Source organism: Neophocaena asiaeorientalis, unplaced genomic scaffold (assembly GCF_003031525.2).
Source record: "Neophocaena asiaeorientalis asiaeorientalis breed wild unplaced genomic scaffold, Neophocaena_asiaeorientalis_V1.1 scaffold649, whole genome shotgun sequence".
NCBI classification, from domain to species: Eukaryota; Metazoa; Chordata; class Mammalia; order Artiodactyla; family Phocoenidae; genus Neophocaena; species Neophocaena asiaeorientalis.
This window is the reverse complement of record NW_020173202.1, coordinates 3,245,919-3,271,672: the sequence shown is the minus strand read 5'-3', so window position 1 is coordinate 3,271,672 and position 25,754 is coordinate 3,245,919. Positions and strand designations below refer to the sequence as shown.

General features: G+C 46.8%; 1 protein-coding gene across 10 annotated transcripts in view; it reads right to left on the bottom strand.

Moving 5' to 3' along the window:
* The window catches only part of FAM120B (family with sequence similarity 120 member B), a 95,072-nt gene that overhangs the window by 40,840 nt on the left and 28,478 nt on the right, over nt 1-25,754 (bottom strand). For 8 of the 10 annotated variants that reach the window (XR_003003267.1, XM_024744908.1, XM_024744909.1 and 5 more), the window contains exons 4-8: nt 24,535-24,636; nt 17,624-17,796; nt 14,092-14,184; nt 2,086-2,292; nt 545-653 (exon numbers count right to left, since the gene is read on the bottom strand). Coding sequence is in view for 8 of the 10 variants with exons in the window: in XM_024744908.1 (XP_024600676.1) it covers nt 545-653; nt 2,086-2,292; nt 14,092-14,184; nt 17,624-17,796; nt 24,535-24,636 (684 nt within the window). In the remaining 2 variants the exon portion in view is untranslated. Of the gene's footprint in view, nt 1-544; nt 654-1,346; nt 1,484-2,085; nt 2,293-14,091; nt 14,185-17,623; nt 17,797-24,534; nt 24,637-25,754 lie in introns of those variants that run through there. The other 2 variants (XR_003003268.1, XM_024744913.1) reach the window with 2 other exon arrangements.

The window sequence follows — 25,754 nt, the reverse complement described above, 5'->3', positions numbered from 1 at the left end:
GGGCTATGACGCAAAGGCAGTGCGTGTGGTGGTGGGGATTCTGTTTAAGGGGAACCTGACCACCGTGACCACGATCACGCTGGAAGTCAAGTGCCAAGGAGAACAGGGCACACAAGCATGCAGAGTATAATCATAATGAGACGAAAACACAGGAAAACATCTGTCATCATCTGTTACCTTCAGGAGACAGAATTAAAGGTTATTTGGGTTTCACTTTTAATTATTTTCTTTATATTCTAAGTGTTTTCTCATGTACTTTTATCATGAGAAAAAATAAGTCCAAACCTCTGTCAAATAAAGGCCCACCAGCCCAGCGGCGTGTGTACTTCAGGGCCTCCTGGAAAGGAGGCTGAGCCCCAGAGGAGGGTCCTTAACTCTCAGCACAGGAACCCTTTGAAAACCCCCTCCTAAGGGGACCAGAACTTAAACCGCTCAGCAGCACACTATCATCTTAATTTTGTTTCTTCTTCCAATTTTATCAGCCTCTCCTTGCAGCTGCGCGTGGCAGTGGGGCCCCTCCCGGGACCGAGAGGCTGGGACCCACCTGAGTGGTGTGAACGCCAGTGCCGCCTGCTGACGATGGGTCTGTTCTCCTTCATGCAGGCCTTGCACACGACTGACTTCAGGGCATGGAATCTGGTGAGCCAGGACCTCTGCAAACAGACCAGATGGGCGGAGCAGTGTCAGACACAGGCAGGCACTCGGGAGACGCAACTACGTGAGTGAAACTACACAGTATACTGTGCCCAAGGACACTGCAGCGCTGTGGGCGAGCATGGCTGCAGTTTCCCTTCCACACTGCAACTCAGCAAGATGTTCTTAGAAACTGATCTTCTCCTGCATGCCCTGGAACGGCGACAGTGGCAGCTACACCTTCTCCGTCCCCGGTAGGTTATACAAGCATTTCCAAAAGGGCCTTCAAGTTCTACTGTGACATCTATGGCCCTAACACACAATCATACCTAAAACATCCATGCCGGTAATGTGTTATCACCTCAGTTCCTCTTGGTTGTAAGACAGTAAGTGGAAAGAGCAAGGCCACAGACAACGAATTAACATGCGACCTTCCCTTCCAGCCTCATCTGTACTATTGAATATTCGATCCTATCTGCCCTAACTTGTTTTAAAGCAGTGAGTGTGAACCTGTAATCATTTTGTACTTGGTCAAGATATTAGGAAGGAAAGGAGGGAGGGGTCCGTTGATGGGTGATGTGCAGGCCGTGAGCCCGGCCTACTGTTACCTTTCACTGATTCGGTACTAAGGCCACACTTACAGGACATTTTTGTCAGTACTCTGCTTTTGTTGACTACATAACTGTGGCTGCTTCTAAACTCTGAACACTTACATTCCTATGACGCCCTGGACTGTGTCTGTGTGCGAAGCAGCACTACTGGCACATCAGTCAGTAATGATTTCCATCTGATGCGAAGGCGTGGAGCGCTGACCCGTCACAGACAGTCAGCTCTCGCTGATCACAGGGTCCTGTGGGTATTAACACACGTTCCAAATGAGCTTGGCCGGGGCCCGACTTGGAAACCTTCCAGGAACCGTGTAGCAGTTGTACTTACAAAGCCAGAACAGCAGCCAATGACCCCAACTAAACTGTCAGCCTTCAGGGAATATTTTCAAGTAACAAATCATCACCGCTCCTATCGAATTAGTCTGATGTCTGCAGAGGCAGCTCTGCAGGGAACGTGCATTCTTAACTCAAAAAGGGGAAAAGCAGCGAAAGCACTCGAAAATTTAAAATGTGTGAGACTGGGCAGGACGCTGCTCGCCCACCTCCTCACAGGTTCTGGCAGAAGCTTCAGCAACGCTGACCCTGAGGCCTGAGGCACAACCACAGCGGAGGAGGCCACCGGCACCAGCAGCCTCACGGACTTCTGGGTCAATTTCAAAGCCTGGGATCTGCGGCTCCTCAGAGCGGACTTCTGGGGTCTGTTCCTAAAGTAAAATGACCGTGAGGACAGAAAGTGCTGCGGACCCTTTTGACCTCCAGCCGAGGACTCTGAGTTTTCGTGATGCATTTGAGCAACTGATTTCAAACCTACTTTTTCTAAGCGTAAAGAAAACTGTGAACTCACGTGTTGTTCCACAAGCGCCTCTGCTGTGTACCCTTTCTCAGACTGAAGGTACTTCTGATGAAACAGCTTCCCGTCGAACAAATTCCAGGGCATGAAGTCCAACGTTTTCCAGGGGAAGCCGCAGGCACTGTTGACCAGCACCAGGGTGGTGAGGCCGCGGACCAGGAGGGTACCCAGCTGCACGGCCCTGGGGTCGACGTGGTCGAGCTGTGGAGACAAGACGCACAGAGAAGGTGAGGAGGCAGCCGCCACTCGGGCAGAGAACCAGAGGCGCTGCGCCCTCGGGGTGCGACCTGCTCCACACACAGAGACACCCTTGGAGCTGCAAAGGCCAAAGCTCTGACCTGCCAGGAAGGTGACAGGATTGCAGCCTCGGGCCTACTGGGAAACTTTCTTTAAAAGCAAAGGCAAAGCAAGAGAAGCCAAGACGGGGGCATTTTAGACACAGATGAGTCACCGCATTTTAAAAAATCACACTGAGTTCTGTGAACGTTATTAGGTATGTTTTACACAAATGTTTACCATTTAAGAATAAAATGGCTTATTACTACATAGGGTTGATGGTCTGTTACTTCTTACAAATTAAGGTCACACCCACACAAAATATTTATTCTGCTGTCAAACCTCCTTCCTGTTCTTGGACACAGCAGGGGGCTCCGTTTGGTGAGAACCTGCAGAGACGCCCTTCGCCTTCAATCGCTCGTGTTTCTGGAATTTGTGGCCTGTGCTGACCACACACAGTGAACTGACAGGCAGCAACTGTCCACGGGGTTTTGTTAACAAGGCAAGTTCAACTCAGTCTGTCGGCATCGGGTGGATCTGTGTTGCTCAAAGTAAACAGCAGCGATTTTAAATGTCATTATGTATCTCACATAGTTTACAAAATTGAAGTAAACCAGGAAAAGGGACAGATGTTCATGCCCTTTTTAAGTCAGGTCTCACCTCCCCTATTGAGAAAAGCGTGGTCGTGACCCTCAGGTCTCTCTGCCCGCGCCCTCACCAGGCTACCTGCCCCTCGCTGTCGTCAGCACCTTCCACCGTCTCCCTGATTTCAGTCGTCGAGCCCTCACCCTGTGCACCCACGCACACGGGGTACTGTCTGTCTAGAGCCGCACTGTCCACACCAGCAGCTGGGGCCCTGGGTGAGGTTTGAATTTAAGTGCAGTAAGATCAAATGCTCCATTTCTCAGATGCACCACCCCACTCGGGGGCCTGAGTGGCAGTGTCAGTCGGCACCTTCCCACCCGCCCACCGCTGGACCTTCTCTACCTCCTGCATTCCCCTCTTTGCAAAGCGCCCAGCCCCGAGGCTGCACTGCAGGCCGCACGGGTCGGGGCAGGTCTCAACCCCAGGTCAGGGCACCCACCATGGCTGCTCAAGGTCAGGTGAACTGACGCAGTGGCTGCGTATTTTCTGAGTATTGGGGGCAGTTCTCTCGTGAAGCACATTTTCCAGTAATGGAGTCAGTTTCTGTTCATCTCTTCGACACCTGTCTGTTTTAAAGTAATGTTTAAATGAAGTATACCACTCCGCAAAGCACAGACCCTATGCTAATGGAGTCAGTTTCTGTTCATCTCTTCGACACCTGTCTGTTTTAAAGTAATGTTTAAAAGCACAGACCCTATGTGCGCCGCTTGAATCTCAAACAAACCAGGCAACCGACACCTGGGCCACAAAGCACATGTCACCAGGACCACAGAAGCCCCTCTGCCCCTCCCTGTCACACCCACTGTCCCCAGAGGTAGCGCTAACCGACTCCTCAAAGCAGGAACGGGCTTGCTCGCCAGTGAGCCGACAGAACCGGCTCCGGAAGTGAAGTGCACACACGGGCTCCGGCTTCCCCGGGCTGACGCTGCTGGGGTCTCCCCAGGCCATTCACCCCTCCGGGCTGTCACACGCCACTGCATGTGGGGCTGACTGGGGATGCTGAGCCTATGAACCACGCTGCGGACAACGGGCATCTTTAAACAGTGAGCCTGTTTCCAGCCCAGGAGCGCATCCTGTCAGCAATGCTTTATGGTTGCCAGTGTGGAGACTTGGCCCAGCTGTTGATTTTTCCTAAGTATTTCCTATTTTTTCTTTGATGTTAGTGTAAACACAAAAAATGCAGGGGCTATTTTTACTTGTTATTGTTTCTGTAGAATATACCTGGATTGTGTATGTTGACTCTGCACCAGCCCCTGTTAAATTTGCTTAGTAATTCTAATGGTTGCCCTGTGGATCTGGATTTTCCATATACACAATCACGCCACCTGTCAATAATGACAGTTTTATTCTTTTCTTCCAGTGTAAGGGAAGTGGTGAAAGAAGGCACCCCTGACTCACTCCCACCAGAGTGGAAAAACTTCCACTGTTTTACCATCAGGTCTGATTTCTGTTGTAGATACTCTTTGTTGGATTAAGGAAATTCCCTTCCAGTCCTGGTCTGCTGAGACTTCTTACGACAAACAGGCACTGAATTCAACCGAATACTTTCTCTGCATCATGCGTGGTACTAACGAAGTGAATCACACTGGTTTTCAAATGTTAAACCAAGTCTGTATTCCAAAAATAAACAGTTGGTTGTGTTGAAAGAGCAGAAGATTTTCACAGGCTGCAGAATCAAAATCTGAGGGTATCTTCCACCAACAGAGAAAGTCACATAGCAACTCTTCTTCTTCCCCAAAGAACTGGAATTTAGGGAACAAGTCAGTGTGGCAGAAGGCTGACCCTGAATCCGGACTCGGAGTCGCTGGTGAGCACGGACTAATTCCATGTGGCTAAGGTATGGCCTTACCAATAAAAGTCATAAATAAAAGCGGCCGTATTTTGGAAACAGGATTCAAGGTGCTTTGGAATGAAGACAAGGAGGAGCCGAGCCCTGAGCGCTTCCTGCTGAGGTGATGGAGCATCTAATGCGGACACAGAAACCAGAAAGACCAGTTCTAACGCTGCAAAGCCTCACAGTCAATATTTTAACAGTAAACAGCTCAACTGTGTGGTGTTTATACGCTAAGGTATTAGCAGTTATGTACACATGGAGGCCAAAACCCCCTAGTCAGCCGATGCTCCGTTTCAGGCATTGCTTCACCAGAGCGACTGTCCTAAAACCAGGTGGAAATCCAGACACGGCAAGGAGAGCACTGCAGACTCGTTACCACTCACCAGAAAACAAAGCAAAGGCAAACTCTGAGCTCCTCTGGTCTGAAAGGCCGGTTGCACTCAGGAGGTTCTGCACCTAAGTTCTCCGTGGCTACAGGCAGGCCCAACTGTACAACACAAGCCCAAGGAGGCCGCCTGAACCTTGCGGGGCAGGCGCACGAAGGGCTGGTCCGGCTTTTCCTAACAGCCGGCTGCTCCTCAGCCCTCCTGAGTCACACAGGGGTCCCGCGGCTTCCAGCAGAGCTTGTTAAAGATGGCTCCTGAGGGCAGAGACCACCGAAAATGGGGTCGTCTGCTGAGATCCTCCCCGGAGGCTTCTCATGTTGCACTGAGTAACTTACCTGTGACCCCCAGACTCTCCGTGTCCGACAGGGGTGGCACAGGGCTCGAATCCAATACTAACAGTCTCCCGGAGCCTAGCAGTTTCCCAACTTTACCTTCCAACCCTGCCATCTCTGTCCAGCACTCCCTCCTGCCGTGAAACAAGACCTGATGCTGCTCAGGGGCAGGAGGCCGCCTGAGGCAGCGGGGCCGGTGGCTGGCACCTACACATCACCCACACAACCACGGGCCAGGTACCAGAGTCAGCTCCAACCCCCAGGACAGGGAGAGACGCGAGCCAATAGGCAGGAGACAGGGAGTCAAGCACGTGACTCGTGATGAGTGTGTCGGGGGAGAAGACGGGAACCACAGGAGCAAGGCTCTGCGTCTGTACGGAGGATGCGGACACACCTGGTAGGCCCTGGAGAGCCACTCAGCTTTAAGTAGAGGATAGCACGAGTGCATCTGTCTGACACACAGATAAGCCTGTGAGAACACAGCAGGGGTAAGCGTGTCAGGTGGGTCACTGCAGGAGGGCTGTCCACACAGTGGGTACTTTAAAAACAGCTGCTGGATTTACATGTAAATAAGTGACATGTGAAGGCTGTGTGGGGAAGCCTACCACCTTCTGATCCTACCTTAGAGGGAAAAAGAAATCAGAGGCAGGGCACCGTTTAACAAGGCACCAGCAGCAGTGCACCCAGAAAGCTCTTCTTTCTCGCGAACACAGGGTCACCACGAGAGACGACAGGTGCTGCCCCGAGGGTAACATTGAGGTCTGCGTGGGCAGTCGTTACATGGCTCCTGCCCTCAGCAAGCGAGATGAAAATTCCATTTCTCCTCTACACGTTCTTATCCAATGTCGTTTTTACGCCACATCTTTAATCCAGGCAAAAGTAAACTGTGTTGAGATGCACTCCTAGAATTTAAATGGACACTTGCAAGGAACAAAAGCGGAAGAGAGTAAAATGAAATAAGTGAGAAACTGGCAAGGGCCACCTGTCATAGGATTGGGCCAGCTGCAGCACCCTGTAACATCACTAAAATACCCAAAATACCCTGTGGAACAACCGCAGGTTTTCTGAACTCACCACAAAATCTCCACCCGGCCAAAGTCAGTGGCTTTCTCGGGCGTGCTGGGTCCGGCAGGACTGATAGGCCTGCCAACCATAACCTTCTGATCTGCAGCCCCCGCAGGTGCAGGGCATGAGGAGACAGCCTCTGAACACACACCTAACTTCCAACTCCATCCTGACCTACACCTAAGGTTCAGAATGGATGACCACAGATAACAAACAGGAAAAACAATTCCTACTAGAGTGCTTTGTGGCTCACAGAAAGGACCCAAGAACAGAGGAAAGAAGAGAACGTGCAGCTTGGTCTGAAGTCAAGTTTTCCTTCACGAAAAACTATGTGACAGAGGAAATACCTATGGGAGCAGCACAGCCCACGTACGGCTGGCAGGATGAAGCCTGCTATTCCCACAGTGTTACCACCCGCAATGTCCACTCCAGACCGCCTCCTTGGTCCTGACCCCTCTCCAGACTCAGAGCCACCTGAACACATGCAGATGTCCTATGGCTTCGAAGCTGCACTCATCTCCCCCGCCCCGTCACCTCATCTCAGGCAGCTCTTGCAGCCTCGAGTGATCCAGTCAGAAGGAAGGTGGCTCCAGGGTCCACGACCACCATGAGGTCTGCCATTATGTTTACAAGTACAAAACTGCAGAAAGGGCCCAGGACTGAAAGAATGGTAAAAGGCTAATCTTTACAAAAAAATGTAGTAAGGTAATTCTAACATAATTCCACCCTTCTTCCCATTCTTCCTTAAGGCCTTCAGTCACCTAAGACTTTGTGCCATCAATACATGGGGACAGGAAAGGGTAAAACTGCCAAGTTCCGACCTCTGACTTTCAAAAGCCTCACCCCCGGAGAACCTGAAAGACCTCCGATGTGCCCCACGTGTGAAGAGTGAGCAAGAGGAAGGGGCAGGCGTGGGGCAGGAAGGGGAGGGGCCTCGGGCAAGGGGAGCTCAGAGCCCACAGGGTGACTGCCAGGCAGCCAGCGAGCTCCGCCTCTGGCAGGTGGGGTCTGGGGAAGCAACTCTGTGCAAGGCGTCAGAGCTTTGCCGCCCGGCTGATGTGGGAGGTGAGCAGGCACGGGGGCAGCGGGGCGGGGGAGCCCGGCCCCCACTGGTAGAGCGAGTTGGCACAGTGTCTCGCGGGGTGCCCACCCGCTCAACCCCGGGATATATACCGCAACCAACGGGATGGGGTTTGTAAAAGAAAGCACATTGCTGTAGAAAAAGAAAGGTGAAACTGAAATTATGTCTGAGGTCACATTTTATGTGAAAGGCTCTTATTCGTGAAGATAAAAAGGACATCTACCAACATCACAGCGGTTTATACAAACATTAAGCAAACTGACAATTATTTGAGTACATACGACACACCAAGGGGGCTCCATGGAAGTTATAAACACTCGGCCCGCCCCCTACTCTGCCCCAGGAAGGATGTATCTCAATTCATTTGAACAAATACTAGCTGAGTACCTGCTAAGTTACTCAGAAGCATAGGTACCAGAGAATACACAAAGATGAATAAAGCGGGGTCCCCACTCTTGAAGAAGCCACAAGCCAAGGAGTTTAAGAACAGTCTGAACAACATGAGAAAAGGGGACACGTATCCAAGAGCAGCATTACAGTAAGAGACCCACGCTGAGAAAAGGAAGAACACGGTTCTGAAGCAGATCCTGCAACACTGGAAGAGGGATCACACAGCACCTGTGTAATTGCCAAAAACAGGTAACCAGGAGTAACTACAGGTATTTATGTGTTACCAGCAAGTACAGGTAACCAGGAGTAACTACAGGTATTTGCAGAAGGAAAGAAGTCACCCTGGTGGTGAGCGCTGGGTCTTGGTGGGCATGGAAAGCTGGGGTCTGTGGAGAGCCTGCTTCACGGGGGCTGGACTGCAAGACAGGTACCAGGGCAGACAGAATCAGAGGGCCTGGAAGGCCAGCCTACTTGGAAAAGTGCAGATTCTGAGCGTCAAAATCTTTAATCTACCCTGGGGTATGAGCGGCCTGGAAAGGGGAGAACAGAGGCTAGAAGACAGTTTCAAAGCCAGAGTGCTGAAGTCTTAATACCTGAATGTTTGTAGTAAGAAGCAGTAAGAAGTTGTAACATCTGCTTATGATTCAAGACAAAAACAGGAGAGGGACGAAAACCCAAATGTGAATAGCTCAGATTCTAAAGTTGGGCAGCTGTGAACTATGCCAGGAATGTACACATGGACCCCTCCTCTGACCCTGAGCATCCGTGCCCACCAACCAGCTCTCAGGTTCACGCCCAGGGCTGCTGGCCAGCTGTCTGGGAAGGGCAGAGAGCATCTATCGCAACCACCCGGTTTTGCAGCTGTGATGTGAACGCGTCCACAGACAATGTGTGAGCGACTGAGCCTGGCTGTGTCGGGGGCGGGGGCGGGCGCGGGCTGGGTTTGGCCCTCCCTCTCTCTCTCCTGCCAGAGCGCACACCCCAGGTGTCTGGTGGGGGAGAGATCAACCCTTCTGAACTGTTACGGGCCCGGGAGGGCGGGCCGAGATCTCTCCCGACTCTCAAGGAGGCGTCCCGCCGGCTCCGTCGCTGCCCTCACACCCACACGCCTTCACTCAACAAGGGCCCCCAGCCCCCTCCCAGGGGCACAGCCATCCTCCCCGGGCTCCTCTCGCCCGGAGAACCTGTCTGAGCACTGCAGATGGACTCAGGGAGGAGGCATGACCAGCCCTCACGGCCAGTTCCCTCAAGGGCTCGTCAGCCGTGTTCCCCACTGTGCACCTTACGGTCTCTTCACAACGCTCGTGCTCACCCGGAGAGACCGCATCTTCTGGACCGAGTACCAGGACCTGTACTGTGATACAAACCACGCGAAACTGGGACTGCAGCCACCGCTGGGCACCAGGCCTTCTGGACTCTGGGCTCCAGGCACCCTGAGCCCTCTCACTACCTCTCTTCCCTCCCAAAGTCACTCAACGATATCCTGCCTGGGATAAGCATTTGAAAGTCGTAAGCATACCAGAGAGAATAAAAATAAGGAAAATATGGAAACCAGGTTTCCTACCCATTCATCTAATTTAATCTGTCTGGAGCACTCATCTTCTATGTTTACAAAACAACTTTAAGAAGTCTACTAAAACTTTCAATAGATTCTATTTCTACTATTCACTCAGTCATCCAATTTTGAGCTGCCTAATAATGAAAGCATTTTTCCAAATCTGAGTGTACTTTACACAATCCTGTGCTTCTGTGGCTGTTCCAGTGAGTTAATCAGCAAAGCATACTATTTTAATGTCCTCTAAGAATGTGATCTCAATACGTCCTCAAAGCATTTTGATTTTTGCCTATGGGACTTAGAGTGATTTAGAAAGTGAGGATTTACCAGCCAAGGCAATATTATGTACAGATCTCTCGATGAAGACATCTACACCTGCTTTTCACACACGCTGCGTTTGCTCCCCACCTGAGAGGTGCATGGCTGCTGGGGGGATGACACGACGCTGGGGAACCCATGTGGAAAAGGAGCTGTGGCCTCTTAATGTGGCTCCAACACACTCTGGAGTCTAAGCCCAAGACGCAGGGCTCCGACTGAACTGCCTGTGGTCCCGTGCACTCAGCGCCAAGGCACAGCACTGTCTTCAATACGAAATGTGCTGAGCACTGGGCCTTCGCAGTACCCAATAGGAGGCAGAGTGGGTCCAGCCGTGGAGCAGCCCCAATCGTCATGTGTCCAGTAAATCTTGAAACATCCTCACCGGGGCGATGAGATGCTATGCTCACAGCAGACCCCTTGCTAATGTGGTACAGCTCGAATTTCAGAACAGAATTTTCCTTTCCATTAACTCCTATTTCTTTTCCTTTTAATTTCCCAATCAAAAATGACCAAGAGGGCTTCCCTGGTGGCGCAGTGGTTGGGAGTCCGCCTGCCGATGCAGGGGATGCGGGTTCGTGCCCCGGTCCGGGAGGATCCCATGTGCCGCGGGGCGGCTGGGCCCGTGAGCCGTGGTTGCTGGGCCTGCGCGTCCGGAGCCTGTGCTCCACAACGGAAGAGGCCACAACAGTGAGAGGCCCGCGTACCGCAAGGGAAAAAAAAAAAAAGACCAAGAACTTTCCAAGGAGCCCTGGTAGTGCCAGGAAAGATGCCAGCCACCTCCTGTAAGCTAGGCTTCAGGGTGGCTCAGATAGGTCTCCCCGAGCGCCGGGGGTGGGAGAGGTGAGCCTGGAATGTTCCAGCAGTTGGGGGCCTCCCCCTGAAAGGAGATGGTTTATCGTTTTGTTGGTTTCAGGGACCCAATGCAGCAGAGAGGAACTGACAGGCAAACAAAGCCCCAGTGTCTCTTTGGCTCATTCCAAAAGAAAAGAGTGAAGCAAATTTAAACCACGGAGCACCCTGGGGCGGAGCAAAGAGGCTCTGAGAGCACGCAGTCTGGCTGGGACGCCAGGCCTGGGCTCTGCTAGGCTCAGTGACAGTAAGCTTCATAGAGGACTTTACACAACGCTCTGGGCACGTGCCCAAGTTTGACGAAACCCTGGGGGTGAGCAAGGCAGCTACGTGCACCCCTTTTACATTCCTGGACAGGCACACAGGGCGCCCAAGTTAGAGGTACTGCTCACAGGACACAGCAGGAGCCAGGGTTCCTGAGGCCCAGGGCTCCTCCCACCACTGCCCGATGGGCAGGAACCAGGAAAGGACGGGGGCAAGTGACCACAGGAACTCACACATCATGACATGTGATACCTTACCCATGATTTTTCTCTGGCTGAGGCATCCCTGTCTTAAATGATACACATAGAAGAATCTAAGAATCCACCCTCCCCCTTTCAAGTCGCTTAAGACGGGGGACTTATTTGCTATACAATTCAGAATATTACTTAACTGACTTTCCCTGCTAGCCATGCACCTGCATCTCTATCTATACGCACACACGTGTGTTCATATGGGCTGTACAAACCAAGTATGAAAGGACCACATGAGCAGACCCTGTCCTCTAGAGCTGTAGGCTGAATGCACACATGGACAGTTATGACGCTGACAGGAAAACTAGCAAGTACATACCCAGCATTCAGAGAGGACAGAGTAGCGACTGGAGACTGACTGACAGATGGACAGCCTGGCCCCACCATGCTCTCAGCACCCAGGAGACCAGTGTCCTTGGTCACTGCCTTCCCTGCTTTATAAAAAAGCCTGTCTTTTTTTTTTTTAGTGCCAAGTAATACTGTTTTTCTTCTTTCTTTTTTTATATTCCTGCAGATTAAGGGTTCCTGTATTCTTTGATTTCATATATAGCAGACTTCTACGTCTGTAAATGAATGTGTGTACAGTATATATATATATATAAAATGTGATATAATCTTTACAAATATAATCTAATCACCTGGATTTTTTTGTGTGTGTGTGGTACGCGGGCCTCTCACTGTTGCGGCCTCTCCCGTTGCGGAGCACAGGCTCCGGACATGCAGGCTCAGCGGCCATGGCTCACGGGCCCAGCCGCTCCGTGGTATGTGGGATCTTCCCCGACCGGGGCACGAACCCGTGGTCCCCTGCATCGGCAGGTGGACTCTCAACCACTGCGCCACCAGGGAAGCCCCATCACCTGGATTTTTAATAAACGTGTAAATACACATATCATTTAAAAGGACCTTTCCACAAATGGAAAGATATACCATGCTCATGGATTGGAAGAATGAATATTGTTAAAATGACCATACTACCCAAGGCAATCTACAGATTCCATGCAATCCAATCAAAATACCAATGGCATTTTTCACAGAAATAGGACACTCCTAAAATTTGTATGGAACAAAAGACCCCAAATAGCCAAAGCCATCTTGAGAAAAAAGAACAAAGCTGGAGGCATAACACTCCCTGACTTCCGACTGTATCTCAAAGCTACAGTAAACAAAACAGTACTGTCACAAAAACAGACACAAAGATCAACAGAACAGAATAGAGAGCCCAGAAAATAATCCATGCATAAGTGGTCAACAAAGGAGCCAAGGATATACCATGGGGAAAGGACAGTCTCTACAAGTGATATTGGGAAAACTGGACAGTCATATACAAAACAATGAAACTGTATCTACACCATACACAAAAATCAACTCAAAATGGATTAAAGACTTGAACATAAGAGCAGAAAAAATAAAACGACTAGAAAAAAACACAGGCAGTAAGCTCCTTGACATCAGTCTTGGCAATCACTTTTTTGGATTTGACACCCAAAGCACGGGCAGCAAAGGCAAAAATAAACAAGTGAGAATACAGCAAACTAAAATGCTTCTGCAGATTAAAAGATATAAACTACTATGTATAAAAAAATAAGCTACACAGATATATTGTACAACACAGGGAATAAAGCCAATATTTTATAATAACTATAAAAACTATAAATGGACTATAACCTTTAAAACTGTGAATCATTGTGCTGTATACCTGTAACATATACTATTGTACATCAACTATACCGAAAAAAAAGGAAAAAAAGCTTCTGCACGGCAAAGGAAACCATCAACAAAATGAAAAGGGAACCTACTGAATGGGAGAAATCATTTGCAAATCATGTATCTGACAAGGGGTTAATATTCAAAATATATAAATAATTCATACAACTCAATAGCAAAAACACAAAACAATCTGATTAAAAAATGGGCAGAAGATCTGAATAGACATTTTTCCAAAGAACACACACAGATGGCCAACAGGGACATGAAAAGGTGCTCAACATCACTAATCATCAGGGAAATGCAAATCAAAAGCACAATGAGACATCACCTCATAACTGTTAGAATGGCCATCATCAAAAAGCAAGAAATAACAAATGTTGGAGAGGGTGTGGAGAAAAGGGAACCTTTATGCACCATTGGTGGGAACGTAAATTGGTGCAGCCACTCTGAAAAACAGCATGGAGGCTCTTAAAAATTAAAAATAGAACTACTATATGATCCAGTAATTCCACTTCTGGGTATTTATCAGAAAAAAATAAAAATACTATCTCGAGGAGATCTGCACCCCTATGTTCACGGCAGCACTATTTACAACAGCCAAGACACGCAAACAACCTAAGTGTAAGTGTCCACCAATGAGTGCAATGGATAAACTGTTACACACACACACATACATACACACACACAATGGAATATTATTCAGCCGTAAAAAAAAGAATGAAATCTCGTCATTTGTGACAACATGGATTGAGGGCATGACGCTAAGTGAAATAAATCAGAGGAAGACAAATGACATAGGATTTCACTTCTATGTGGAATCTTAAAACAAAACAAAACAAAAACAAACTGATAGACACAGAGAACAGATTGGTGGTTGCCAGAGGCGGGGTAGGAGGTGGGCCAAATGGGTCAAGGGGTTCAGAAGGTAAAAATTTCCAGTTACAAAATAAATAAGTCATGGGGAACGTTCCTGTAAAACAACCAAATGTAAAGAAGGCTGGCAAGTGTGGTCAGGCGGGCCATCCTTAGAGGTGTGACAGTCAGTACCTGCAAGTCTGCAAGCTCCATGGTGGTCTTTCCTTCGAGGCACAGGGCCTGTGCAATGAAGGCATGTAGATCCTCCAGACAGAGGGTGTCCACCTGCGTGGGAGAGAGAGCCAGCGTCAGCCCCAGGAAAACCAGCTCGGACCAAATATAGGCATGGGACACATGCATGTGCACATACACACATACACTCATACACACACACACACACACACACACACACACACACACACACACAGAGAGAGGCAGCAGAAGAGACGCCAGTGGAGGTGAGCAGGGTCTTTTCTCCCACCACCCACAGTCCCTGGTGTGAAAATCTCCACCACACCTAGGACCAAGCTGGACTGGGGAGCCTGTTACTCACTAGCAAGGCAGAACGCTCCAGAGCGCCTGCGGAAAGCTTGAGCTATGACCAAGTCTAAGTCTTGGAGCAACACAGGTCATCAAGTTTTGACACATATTTCCAGAACTGACAATTCAGGGGTTTGCAGACGGACAGCACCCACAGCTGGCCTGAGCCAGAGTGATCAGAGCTGGGATAAACACCCACCCTTGCCAGCCCCAGACATCAACTGTGTCCTCAGATCCCAGTTTAAAGGAAACCAGGATTCCCCAGATATGAGCCCCCTCCCATCCTTTGTGGAATCAAAGAGTCTAACCAAAGTGTGAGTGAGAAGCAAGGAGAGACAGAGATATGGAGAAAGAGACGGACCCTGGAAAGGAGGAGGGGATGGAGATCAAAGACGGCACCAGGCCCGGCCATTGGCAACACCTCTGCACCCTCCTCACAGGGTCACAAGGCTCAGCCACCAAATGCCACACTGGTCCCATCACTATCCATTTCCATGTTTACTCCAAAATAGTTGTTGCCTTTGTATAAATGACAGCTGTAATTATTTCAGGGAAAAACCAAGAAATCTACAAATGTGCAGCACTCGTGACCAAGAAAAAAGATCCCAATCCACAGAAGCAAGACCAAGCAGAAAGTATTTTTTTTAAACCCATAAACCCTCACCTCTCTCTGCTTAGACAGGTTTGTTGGCATACAGTTAGTTCTACTTCTTGCCATTAGCAACTTTTGCAGAAGGCTGACTTTAAGACACTACCTATGAGAAAGGAATAACTCTTTCATGTCCTATTTTTTTCAGTTAACCTATTTCATACTCTGCCACCACCTTTGTAATTAACAAATCTATAACATATTAGAGGAGGCAAGTCTTAGTAATACCTATTTTTTAGAATTTTGCATAATGGATATTATTATTATAAAGTATTTGCTCCAGTATAGATTATAAAAAATATGTAAAGTTTCTATGATGCAAACTTACACTCCCAGGAAAGCTTCTCAGATAAGCCTCTGATAAAAAATGCTGCTCACTTGTAGGTACGAATCCAAGTGAACAGAAGAGAGGGTTTTGTTTCTCTACAGGTTCTGTACACTGAACAGGATGTAGTTAACCCGTATGGCACATCAAAACATCTAATATAAGCTTAACTATATAAAAGTACAGTATTTTTAAAAAATTACCTTTTTAGTCTTATTAATCCTGAGAGAAGTTATCCCCGTGAATAATAACACAGTACAGTACCTTTTGATCTGAGGGACAACACTGATGTGTCAATTTGTTTTCTAGTTTTAAAAAGTTCCAATTTGAATGTGTCCTTGCAAGTCAAACCAACACTGAGTCTATCTCATGCTGACTTACTTACACTAAAGAGATGTTCACTGAAAGGGCAGTTACTAGTGTAAAGAAGGTAAAAGTAGAAGTTTTCCTGATGCTTGTCTTGCTTCAGGGTTATATAAATGTGAGATGTAAAGTGACTGTTCTGTGATTTGGAATTTTTTTCCTGTTGGAAGTGGATTTTCATAACTAACGATCACTTGCACAGCTGACAAGAAAGCAGAGCTGTATTGGGTGACTGTGAATGGGTTCAAGGACCTATCTCTACTGCTGGAAAAAAATAATGCAAAACGTAGTCCTAGGAGCGCTAACACATGGCATCACTATCCGTATGTTCACAAGGAGTACTGAGAAGAAAACCACTGATCTTTCTGAAGGAGAAAACTCAGCTATTGGTCATCTACCACTTCCCAATTCCCTCTACGGGTCCACCTCAGCCACCTGTAGATTCATAAACAATGGACAGAAAATATTAACTGACAATACATGCATGTACATTTAGTAAAAATATAGAAAGAAATATATTTTTATATTTAAATACTAAATAACCCTGCCATCATTTATTGATTTACACTTTGCTGAGTCTGGTGCAAATAAAGGAAAATTCTATTCAAAACTAAAGTTGATACTGGTGCATGTGAAACCAATAAAGAAGCAATAAAATCTCTAAGGGTGATTTAACTATATATACCACGTTTGTACAAAATGCAAAATACAGGACTAGCTATAAAATGACAGAGGACTTTTAGAAAGGAAAAAGCAGTATATGAGTCCCCTGAAATGTAATTCTACCATAAGTTTCTTAAAGACAATGAATTCAGGTTTGAAAAATAGAAACATAATTTTCTATTCCAGACAAATGAAAACTTGATAGTTACGGCAAAGCAGACGCAGACCTATCACCTACAGAGACCAGAGGAGGGGACAGCTGCTGGGGATCAGGAAAGCTGGTGAGAAGGTCTACATGGCTAAAGAAACAGACACTTGATGGCAAAGGACTTGTACAAACAGTTCAGCTGGGGAAGGGAAGCAGGAGATGGAAGGTATTTAAGCCCTTCTTTTGTTGAGGCCTCCCAACGTTATCATGCACGTGGAAACTAATAAAAGGCGAATGTTTTCAGTGGCCCTTGTAAGCTCCCTGCATAAACTAACAAACCGCACGAACGAGGAGCTGGCGGCGCCTCCCCACGCGTGGCTGTGGCCTTCTCCACCCCGTGCGTGGCCCAGCTCCGCGGGTGGGGGTGGCTGACAGTGACAACCACCCTGGTGGGCTTTTCTCTGGGCACCTGTGCAGGACACTTCTCGCCTTCTACAGAATGCCTGGCCAGTAGCCTCACGAAGAAGGTGTGATCCCGTTCGCAGGTTGAAAAGCGAACGTTTGTTAGATGACTTAGGAAAGTTCAAGTAGTCTCCCTTGGTAGCTCTGTGCTTCTGGGAAGAGCTGTGACTCTAGCCAGGTCAGCCGGACTGCAGCGCTGGACCTTCTCACCATTACGTGAAACCCCACCAACAGGAACCACCACCCACATAGGGACACAGGAACAGTCCAGAGCCCAAAAAGCTCAGCAAGCGTGAGCAAAGTGCAACAGGGCTCCTGCACGGGTCAGACGCCTCAAGTCTCCATCACACTCAGGGGCAGCCCACCTCTAGTCCGGCAGCAGACGGGGCTTCTCAAATGTACGCCCTCACTTGAGTCCGAGCATTTCGAAGGACTGGAGTTTATGGAACAGACGCTGGGCAGAGATGGTGCAGGGAACCAACCCACGGCTACATCCCAGAGCACCACACCCCACGAAAGGCGAGGGCCAGGAGTGAGGGGTGACAGCAGCAGCTTCGACAGGAAAGGAGGTTACCTGCACGAAGAGGTAGATCAGGAGGCAGCACAACGCTTGACAGGGGCTCTCGACCACCTGCAGCTCTTCTCGTGACGAGGAAAGGTCAAAACAGGCCAGGAGTGTGTCCACGCGCTGGGCCTGTAGTCCTGCCTCTTGGCTCAGCCACAGTAGCTTCAAACTAGGCGTTCCCCCTAGTTAGAGGAAAGTCCATTTACCGTTATTCTTTGCAGTAGCAGGTTATAATACGCGTCTGCAGAAATACAATAAAGGAATAAAGGGCACTAACTTCTTCCCTTCCCGATACCCGTGGGCTTTAAAGTATAAAGCAACTGGAAATAAACATGCACAGAACTTCCTGGTTTAAACAAGCAGAAACCCTAAAAGGTCAGCATATATGTATTTCACTGAAACCAGTCTTCTTTTTTTAAATGGCTACATTGTGGGGGAAGAGGGTTTTTTCCTACCCGTGTTGCTCGCTGTACTGTCTTAGGGCGTGAGACACAGCACAGCTGCGATGGGGTGCTTGGTGGAAACACCACCTATTTGCTGTTAGTTTGCTGTTATTTCCCCAGACTAGTGGTTTTCAAACTTCATTGTGCAAAAGAACCAGCTGCCAAAATTGTAAAAAATACATTTCCTGGAGTCTGTATGCAGAAATTCTGCTTTGCTAGGTAAAGTACCTGGGAGTCTGCACTGAACAAACTAGAGACTAGGATAAGCAGGGCACCTGTGAGCCCCATGCTTTGGAAAGCACATCCCTAGAACTATTAAACAGAAATTCCTAAAATATTAAAATTCTACTAAATTTGTGTTTTATTCCTACATTTCATATATATGTTTAAACTATTAAAATCAAAGAAAAGAAAAACTTCTCACTCATTTACCCAAGTCACCATCAATGGCAGCATGAGTCTGGAGGAAGACACAGCAGCCCTGCTCCTTCTGCCCAGAGGGGCCAGGCCTGGGCTAGGCCAGGTCCTGCCAAGAGCAGCAGCTGTGACTTTCTGTAGGTCCTGTGGCTGTAAGGCATCCTCAAGTGCAAGGACAGCTGGACCTAACCATCCCACAGCTTCACTAAGAAAACAAAACTCACTAACCAAATGGTATCAGAATTAAGTGACTCAAAAAAGGAAGTTCTTCCCCTTTTCTGTTTATGCTTCTCACAATGTCATTCAATATTCTCAGGTGTGTATTTCCCACCATCAGAAGTGAAACAGCCCAGCAAAAGTCACTTGCATTTCTGATATGGCTGAAGTGTTCTCTCCTCCTCAAAATACTTTTTCATTATTTATTAAATCATCTTTTCCCTTGGAAGAAAGAAAATGAAGGTAATTTTGTTTTGGCAAAAACAAAAAAAAACAACGGCACTAGTCTTTAAGATAGAAATATTATTCCAAGAGAATCACAGGGTCAGCTATTCCTTCTCAGAAACACGCTTTTCCGGCTGCAAATAGCAGCCTGTGGGCAAAATCCAGCTCATTGTCTGTTTTTGTACAACCCATAAACTATTAATGACTTTCACATTTTTTAAATAGTTGAAAATAGCAAAGTAAAAATATTTCACAATATGAGAAAATTGTGTAACTCTGCCAGAAAAGATCAAGGGTAGCCCTTACACTTTACCCAGAGTTCCATGGGCAGCTGAGATGTTCCAAAGAACAATCCAGAGATCTAAGCAGGTGATCTGGTCTGTAGGTCACCAACTACAATACACTGCCTCTGAAACACATCAGCTTCAAAAACCAAATTCTGTCACTTGGCAAAGGTTTTTGCCTGAATCCGGGAAAGTCTCAAGGCTTTTCGGAGCAACCGAGCCCTGGAGGGGCACGCAGATGGACAAGGAAAGTGGTCATTTCTGTGAATGACAACTTGGAAGACTGTCTGAGATGCCTGGGAGGACCCACCCCAGGGTGGAGGCTGCTGGATGCCCCACTAGTAACAAAGCAATGGTCCGGAGTGTGCTTTTACAGCTATAAATGCACTACACTCTAAGCCATGGCATTTCTGTGTGCTTTCTACACGGAAATAATGTAATCGTTGGGTTTTAGAGTTATCCTATGATTATTTTCCTTGCATACTTCTAGGGTAAGAAACCATAAAACTGGTTTGTGTGCACTCTGAGAACGAGAGAGGTGACACTTCCAGAAATTAACCTGCATACACTGTGTGTCTCAAGTTTACTTATGAAGGTTTTAATTCATAATCTGATTTAAATGAATATTTATTTAGCATTCTGTTTGAAAGAGCACCCCTGGCCAAAAAAAGACAAAATAAAAAACGCTGACTACTCACATGCAAACTGAATCTTTATTCTGGTTGGATAAACTTCAGTAGCTTATTTACAATAAGTAAAAAAATTCATTCAGCTATAAACAGACTAGAATGAGTTGACATCTCAATATATTAAACTCTAAACTTCCATGGATGAGCTAATTTCATGCTTGCAAAAAGACAGTGTTATACTGCTTCTACCTAATACATTCAAAATATAGTGAATTAGGTATAAAAAGCAGTCAGTGCAAAATTCAACCACTGGCTTGTGACTCATATGTGTATTTGTAACATTTAGTTGACAAAGCTTCCAATTATCTTTACAAATGGAAGAAAAACACGACTGAGGTTTTAAATCCATTTATTCTAATCCACAACATCAGGGAGGTGACTTCAGAGGCTGGGGCCCTGACAGCATCTCCTCACGAGGAGCACATGCTCTCACCCACAGAGCAGGTTGGTGACCTCCAGTTACCACCCACAGAAACCTCCAAGATGTGACAACACTTTTTTCACCTGTATTAACCAGTGTCAAGATGGAAACCTTCAACAGTACATGTTAAGAGGAGCTGAAACAAGAAAACTTCACTACAGTTGTTTACCAAATGATGGAAGGAATCAAATACAGCCCCTTCTTGTCATAAAATATACCACTCCACCTCATTTCATTTTATAAAATAGTCTTCTAAGATGATCTGCAGGATTCTAGTGAGTCAAACATCTTTACATAGCCAAGAAATACTAAGTTTACTCACTGATTCTTGAACAATACTTTAAAAAAATCATTCTATTGGGTTGGCCAAAAAGTGCCCTCAGTTTTTAAGTAAAAATGAAAGACACGGGCTTCCCTGGTGGCGCAGTGGTTGAGAGTCCACCTGGTGATGCAGGGGACACGGGTTCGTGCCCCGGTCTGGGAAGATCCCACATGCCGCGGAGCGGCTAGGCCCATGAACCATGGCCACTGAGCCTGCACTAAAAATGAAAGACACATTATTCATTTTCACCAAGAACTTTATTGAACAATGTATTCACCCTTTTGTTCCACTACCTTCTGCCATCTTTCGGGCAACTTCATAATTCCATCTTCCCCAAACTTTTTATCTTTTTGAGCAAAGAACTGTTCCAGGTGCCTTTTACAGTCTTCCAGGGAATGGAAATTTTTTCCATTAAGAGAATTTTGTAAAGACCAAAATAAATGGAAATCCAAAGGTGCAATGTCTGGTGAATACAGAGGATGAATCAGAACTTCCCAGCCAAGCTGTAACAGTTTTTGCCTGGTCATCAAAGAAACACGCAGCCTTGCGTTATCCTGATGAAAGATTATGCATTTTCTGTTGACTAATTCTGGATGCTTTTCATCGAGTGCTGCTTTCAGTTGGTTTAATTGGGAACAGTACTGGTTGGAATTAATCGTTTGGTTTTCCGGAAGGAGCTCATAATAGAGGACTTCCTTCCAATCCCACCATATACACAACATCACCTTCTTTGGTTGAAGACTGGCATTTGCTATGGTTGGTGGTGGTTCATTTTGCTTGCCCCACGATCTCTTCCATTCCACATTATTGTACAGTAACCACTTTTCATCACCTGTCACAATCTCTTCTAAAAACGGAACGTTTTCATTACATTTCAGTAGAGAATTACATGTGGAAATACGGTCAAGAAGGTTTTTTTCGCTTAATTTATGTGGAACCCAAACATCCACATAACCAGCTGGTGCAAATCATTTTCAGCTCTTGACTTGGATATTTTGAGCATGTCGGCTGTCTCCTGCATGGAATAACGTTGACTGTTCTCAGTTAATGTCTCGATTTTATCGCTACCAACTTCAACTGGTTTACCCGACCGTGGCGCATCATCCAGTGAGAAATCTCCAGCATGAAACTTCGCAAACCACTTTTGACACATTCGATCAGTCACAGCACCTTTTCCATACACCGCACAAATCTTTTTTTGCATTTCGGTTACATTTTTACCTATCTTGAAATAATAAAGCAAAATAAGCCAAAAATGTTGCTTTTTTTCTTCCATCTTCAATGTTAAAATGGCTACACAAAAATTCACCAATTTTGGTAAGTCTTTTATTAAACGTATGCTGATATGACAGCTGTCACATACAATCTAACAAAACTGTTTTGAATGAAGTTAAAGATAACTAAGTGCTACTAGAGCCACCTTAAGGAAAAAAAGAATGAACTTTTGGCCACCCCAACAGACACACAAATTACCAATTAGATACGTGCAATCAGCTTTCCTAGGTTTGTAAAATAAGGATATGCTTATTATGACTAAAAAATGGCTCTGTGAAGAAAAAAGAAATCATCTACACTTTGTCTAAAGAAGAATCTCCAGTTCTAGAGCTAGAAAGCTATTTCAAATGCTTCCCTGTTATGTGGTCCAAGACACCACAAAATGCAGAACATCCGTAAGTGAAGTGTGATGAATGGACAAACACACATGGACGCAAGGATCCTGTAAGGGTCGTCTGGGGAAAGGAAGCGAAATTTCAAAGTACACCCTTCTTGTGTTACCAGGAACATCATCTTTCATGACATATTGTAAGATAAGTGGAATGTAATATCTATACAATTATAAACATAATATAGCTAGTACATCTGGATGTGTGTATATGTACACACACATAAAGATGGGGATGTGGATGGAATATATGCATGTAAATGAGCTCCATGAATAAAATATACCAGTAATGAAATTAATTTTTCTGCTCCCTGGCTGGTCATTTATAATTCTTTCCCCCTTTTAATTCTTACCTAATTTTTAGGTAATCTTTATAATTTTTCTGCTCCCCTTCTGTCTCCTTTCCACTTTGTTAAAAAACATCTGATTTATTTTTTATTTCCACCATTTAAGAAAGCAAGTGTTAAATCATGTGTGCTGTTAGAGGAAAAAGTCTTTTTTTCTACATTGGCCACTACATGGGGAGACTCACTGAAAATGTAACATCCATGATACCAACCTAATGGCACCATCTCAGGAGAACAAGAAGGATCAGACACGGTCTCCCCTAAAGCAACAGCTCTAGCAGCGCCACTGGCCTGGCTGGAAAGGATGGCTTTAATCAGGCAGCAAGGACACCTTGCACCCGTGCACAAGGGGCCTGCCAAGGTGAGGATCAAGCAGCAGGAGTCCACTGGTTTTACTCCCACATGTCAGGGTGAGGATGGAAAACACCTGAGACAGGAATTGGCTAGTCCATTTTCCAATTTAGTCTAAAACCACTTGGCATTTTTCCTCATGGATATAGAAAGCTATTTATATAAAAATCTTGTCATCTTGTATCACTATTAACATAAGCATGAACAGAGTAATTCATCTAAACCACCTGCAACAAAAGTTCAAGATCCCATTTCCAGTTTCCTAGTGATGGCAGACGTGCCGTCCCCAGCTCCTTCTGGAAGCAGAGTCCCAACTGCAGTCTGGGTGTGCCACACGCACAAACCTGTGGTTCACAAGACCCAGAAGCAGTCTCTCTGATAAATGAATGACTTCTAGAGCTTATTAAAACCTTATATGGAGTGGTTTCTAAAATTAACTCATAATAATGAATAACCAAATATTCTCCATCATTCAAATGAGGAAGAGAGCTATCATAATCACTTCCCACATTATTTCTGGGAAGATCCTATGAGATGAAAATTACATATATAGCAGAACATTTCTGGGAGACGGTTTTGGCTATCCTTTAAAAATACTTCTTGCTGTAAAACCAAATGTCAATTCATCTTAATTTGTTTTTGTGATAAGCACCTTTTTAGGTCTGAGTATATCACTCACCAACTGAGAGAGTAAGGAAATATTCCTTCAACTTCTCTCCCTATACAATTCCACTTATAAGAAAAATGTTTTGCAGTGTTCAAGCCTTATTTGGTAAATTATAGGCTTGAGTGATAGAAAGTAATAGTGACTTAAGAGAATTTAATACATATAAAAACGGAATATAAAAGTTTTAGAAAAGTATTTGTTTTCCAAAACACTAACGAGGGCCACTAAAATAAACCCTAAACCCCTCTTCTTCAGCTGTCTGTATGTAAAACACTATCTCCTACAAACATGCTTGACCTTTTGCAGATACTAAGAACTCACAGGAAGGAAGGATTTACTTCAACTAATTTTTAGGAGAACTTTGTTTTTTCCTCCCCTCCCATTATGTGTTTTAAGATACCTCCCTTGAAAAAACTTTTTTTCCAGTTAAAATAACTTTTCTTCGCCTCCCCTCCCCAATTCCTCAAGCCCACTTTCAGTGGTGGGAGCAAGACGAGAACTGACTCAAACAGAGTAGCAAGAACCCAGCCTTGTTAGTTGGGTGGGTTTCACTGAGTGACGGCCAGGCGTCAGGTCCTGGGGCCCGACCCATGACGACCTTTCTTCCCCACCCCCACCCCCCGCCTTGCATGCACCTTGAGCAGTGGGAGGGGAACGAGGCAGGACGATTCGGCAGACTGGCCCCCGGAAAATCGGTATAATGCCCTTTCCTCAGGTGTTTTAGAACTTTATTAGATACATTGCTCTGGGACCCACGGAAGAAATGAAAATTAGTACGTGTACAGTTCTGGAAAAGTATGTTTCCACAGAGATCAGTACTGGACTTGCATCACATCAACAAATCAATGATTTATTTCAATCAGGGCTGTCTGTACCTGGAACGCTCATCCGCAGAGGCCTGACGAGGTCCGGCTGCCTCAGTGGGTTCCCAGAGTACACAAACCACTCCTTGACAGTGGGGCAGGTGCTGGCACCACCTGAGTAAAGACAGCTGCATCAGTGGACATGCGTGAGTGCCAATTCATCACCAGGCTAACACTGCACCAGACCCACACTGGCCAGGACCAAGTCCACGCTGGTGAGCACAGTGAGTTCTTACATCCAAGGTCACTGAGAGGCCTTGGGCTTCCAGCAGTGGGCCCCCTACCCTCTGATCTGACGGCCATCCGTTCATTCCAACAAGAATAATAACCTTGTGGGGGGGATGGCAGGATCACCTGGGTAAGTGATTACCAGGCAGAGAGGCAGCCACAGAGACGACTCCTGCAGCATTCTGCCTTCCTTCCTTCCCACCCTCCCACCATTCCAGAAAACATTTACAGAGAACTGCAGGAATAGGACAGTCCTTTCTGTTCTTAAATTCACTACTTTACGCAACTATCAAGACTACTGTTATGTCAGACCATTCAGAAAGCTGATAGAAATAATCTAGAATTAAAGGCCTTTCTGTCTGTTGCTGGATTATTAATTGCTACAGAAGTTCAGCTGGCTTCCATTCTTGTACCATCCTCAGCAAAGCGGAGGTGGCGGAAGCCTGTCCTACTCAGCGCTCTCACTCAGCCTCTCCAAGCCATCAGCGTCTGGCTCCCCTGCGGCCTCCAGACCCTGTCCCCACCAGGGCCCTCACCACACCAGCCCTGGCCTGGGGCCCACAAGGGGAACTCTTGGCCTTCCCCCTTCACGCCGGCACTGCCCTGGTGAAAGCAGGCTCCTCTTCAGTCTCATCCCCTTTCAAGCCATTCTCCATGTCAATGGGGCTTTTGGGGTTTTGCTTTTTTAAAAATGAAAATCTGACCAGGTCGGTCACTATTCCTCATTAAGATCCCCCAATAGCTGCCCAGGGACCAGAAGAAAGTGTGGACCTCGGAGCCCAGCAATCGCCCAGGGCCCCTGAGTTGCTCTGGGGGTAGTGACCGGTTCCCAGGCGGCTGACGCTGCTGGTCTGGGGACCCTGGAGAACCACAGCTCTGGCTCACGTGCCGTGCTCCACTCAGCTGCAGCCCCCCAGATCCCCAGGCTCACCTTGTCTTTTCTTACCTCTGCATTTGGTCCGCACTCTCTTCTCTGCCCCCCCCCCCCCCCCCCCCCCCGCCGC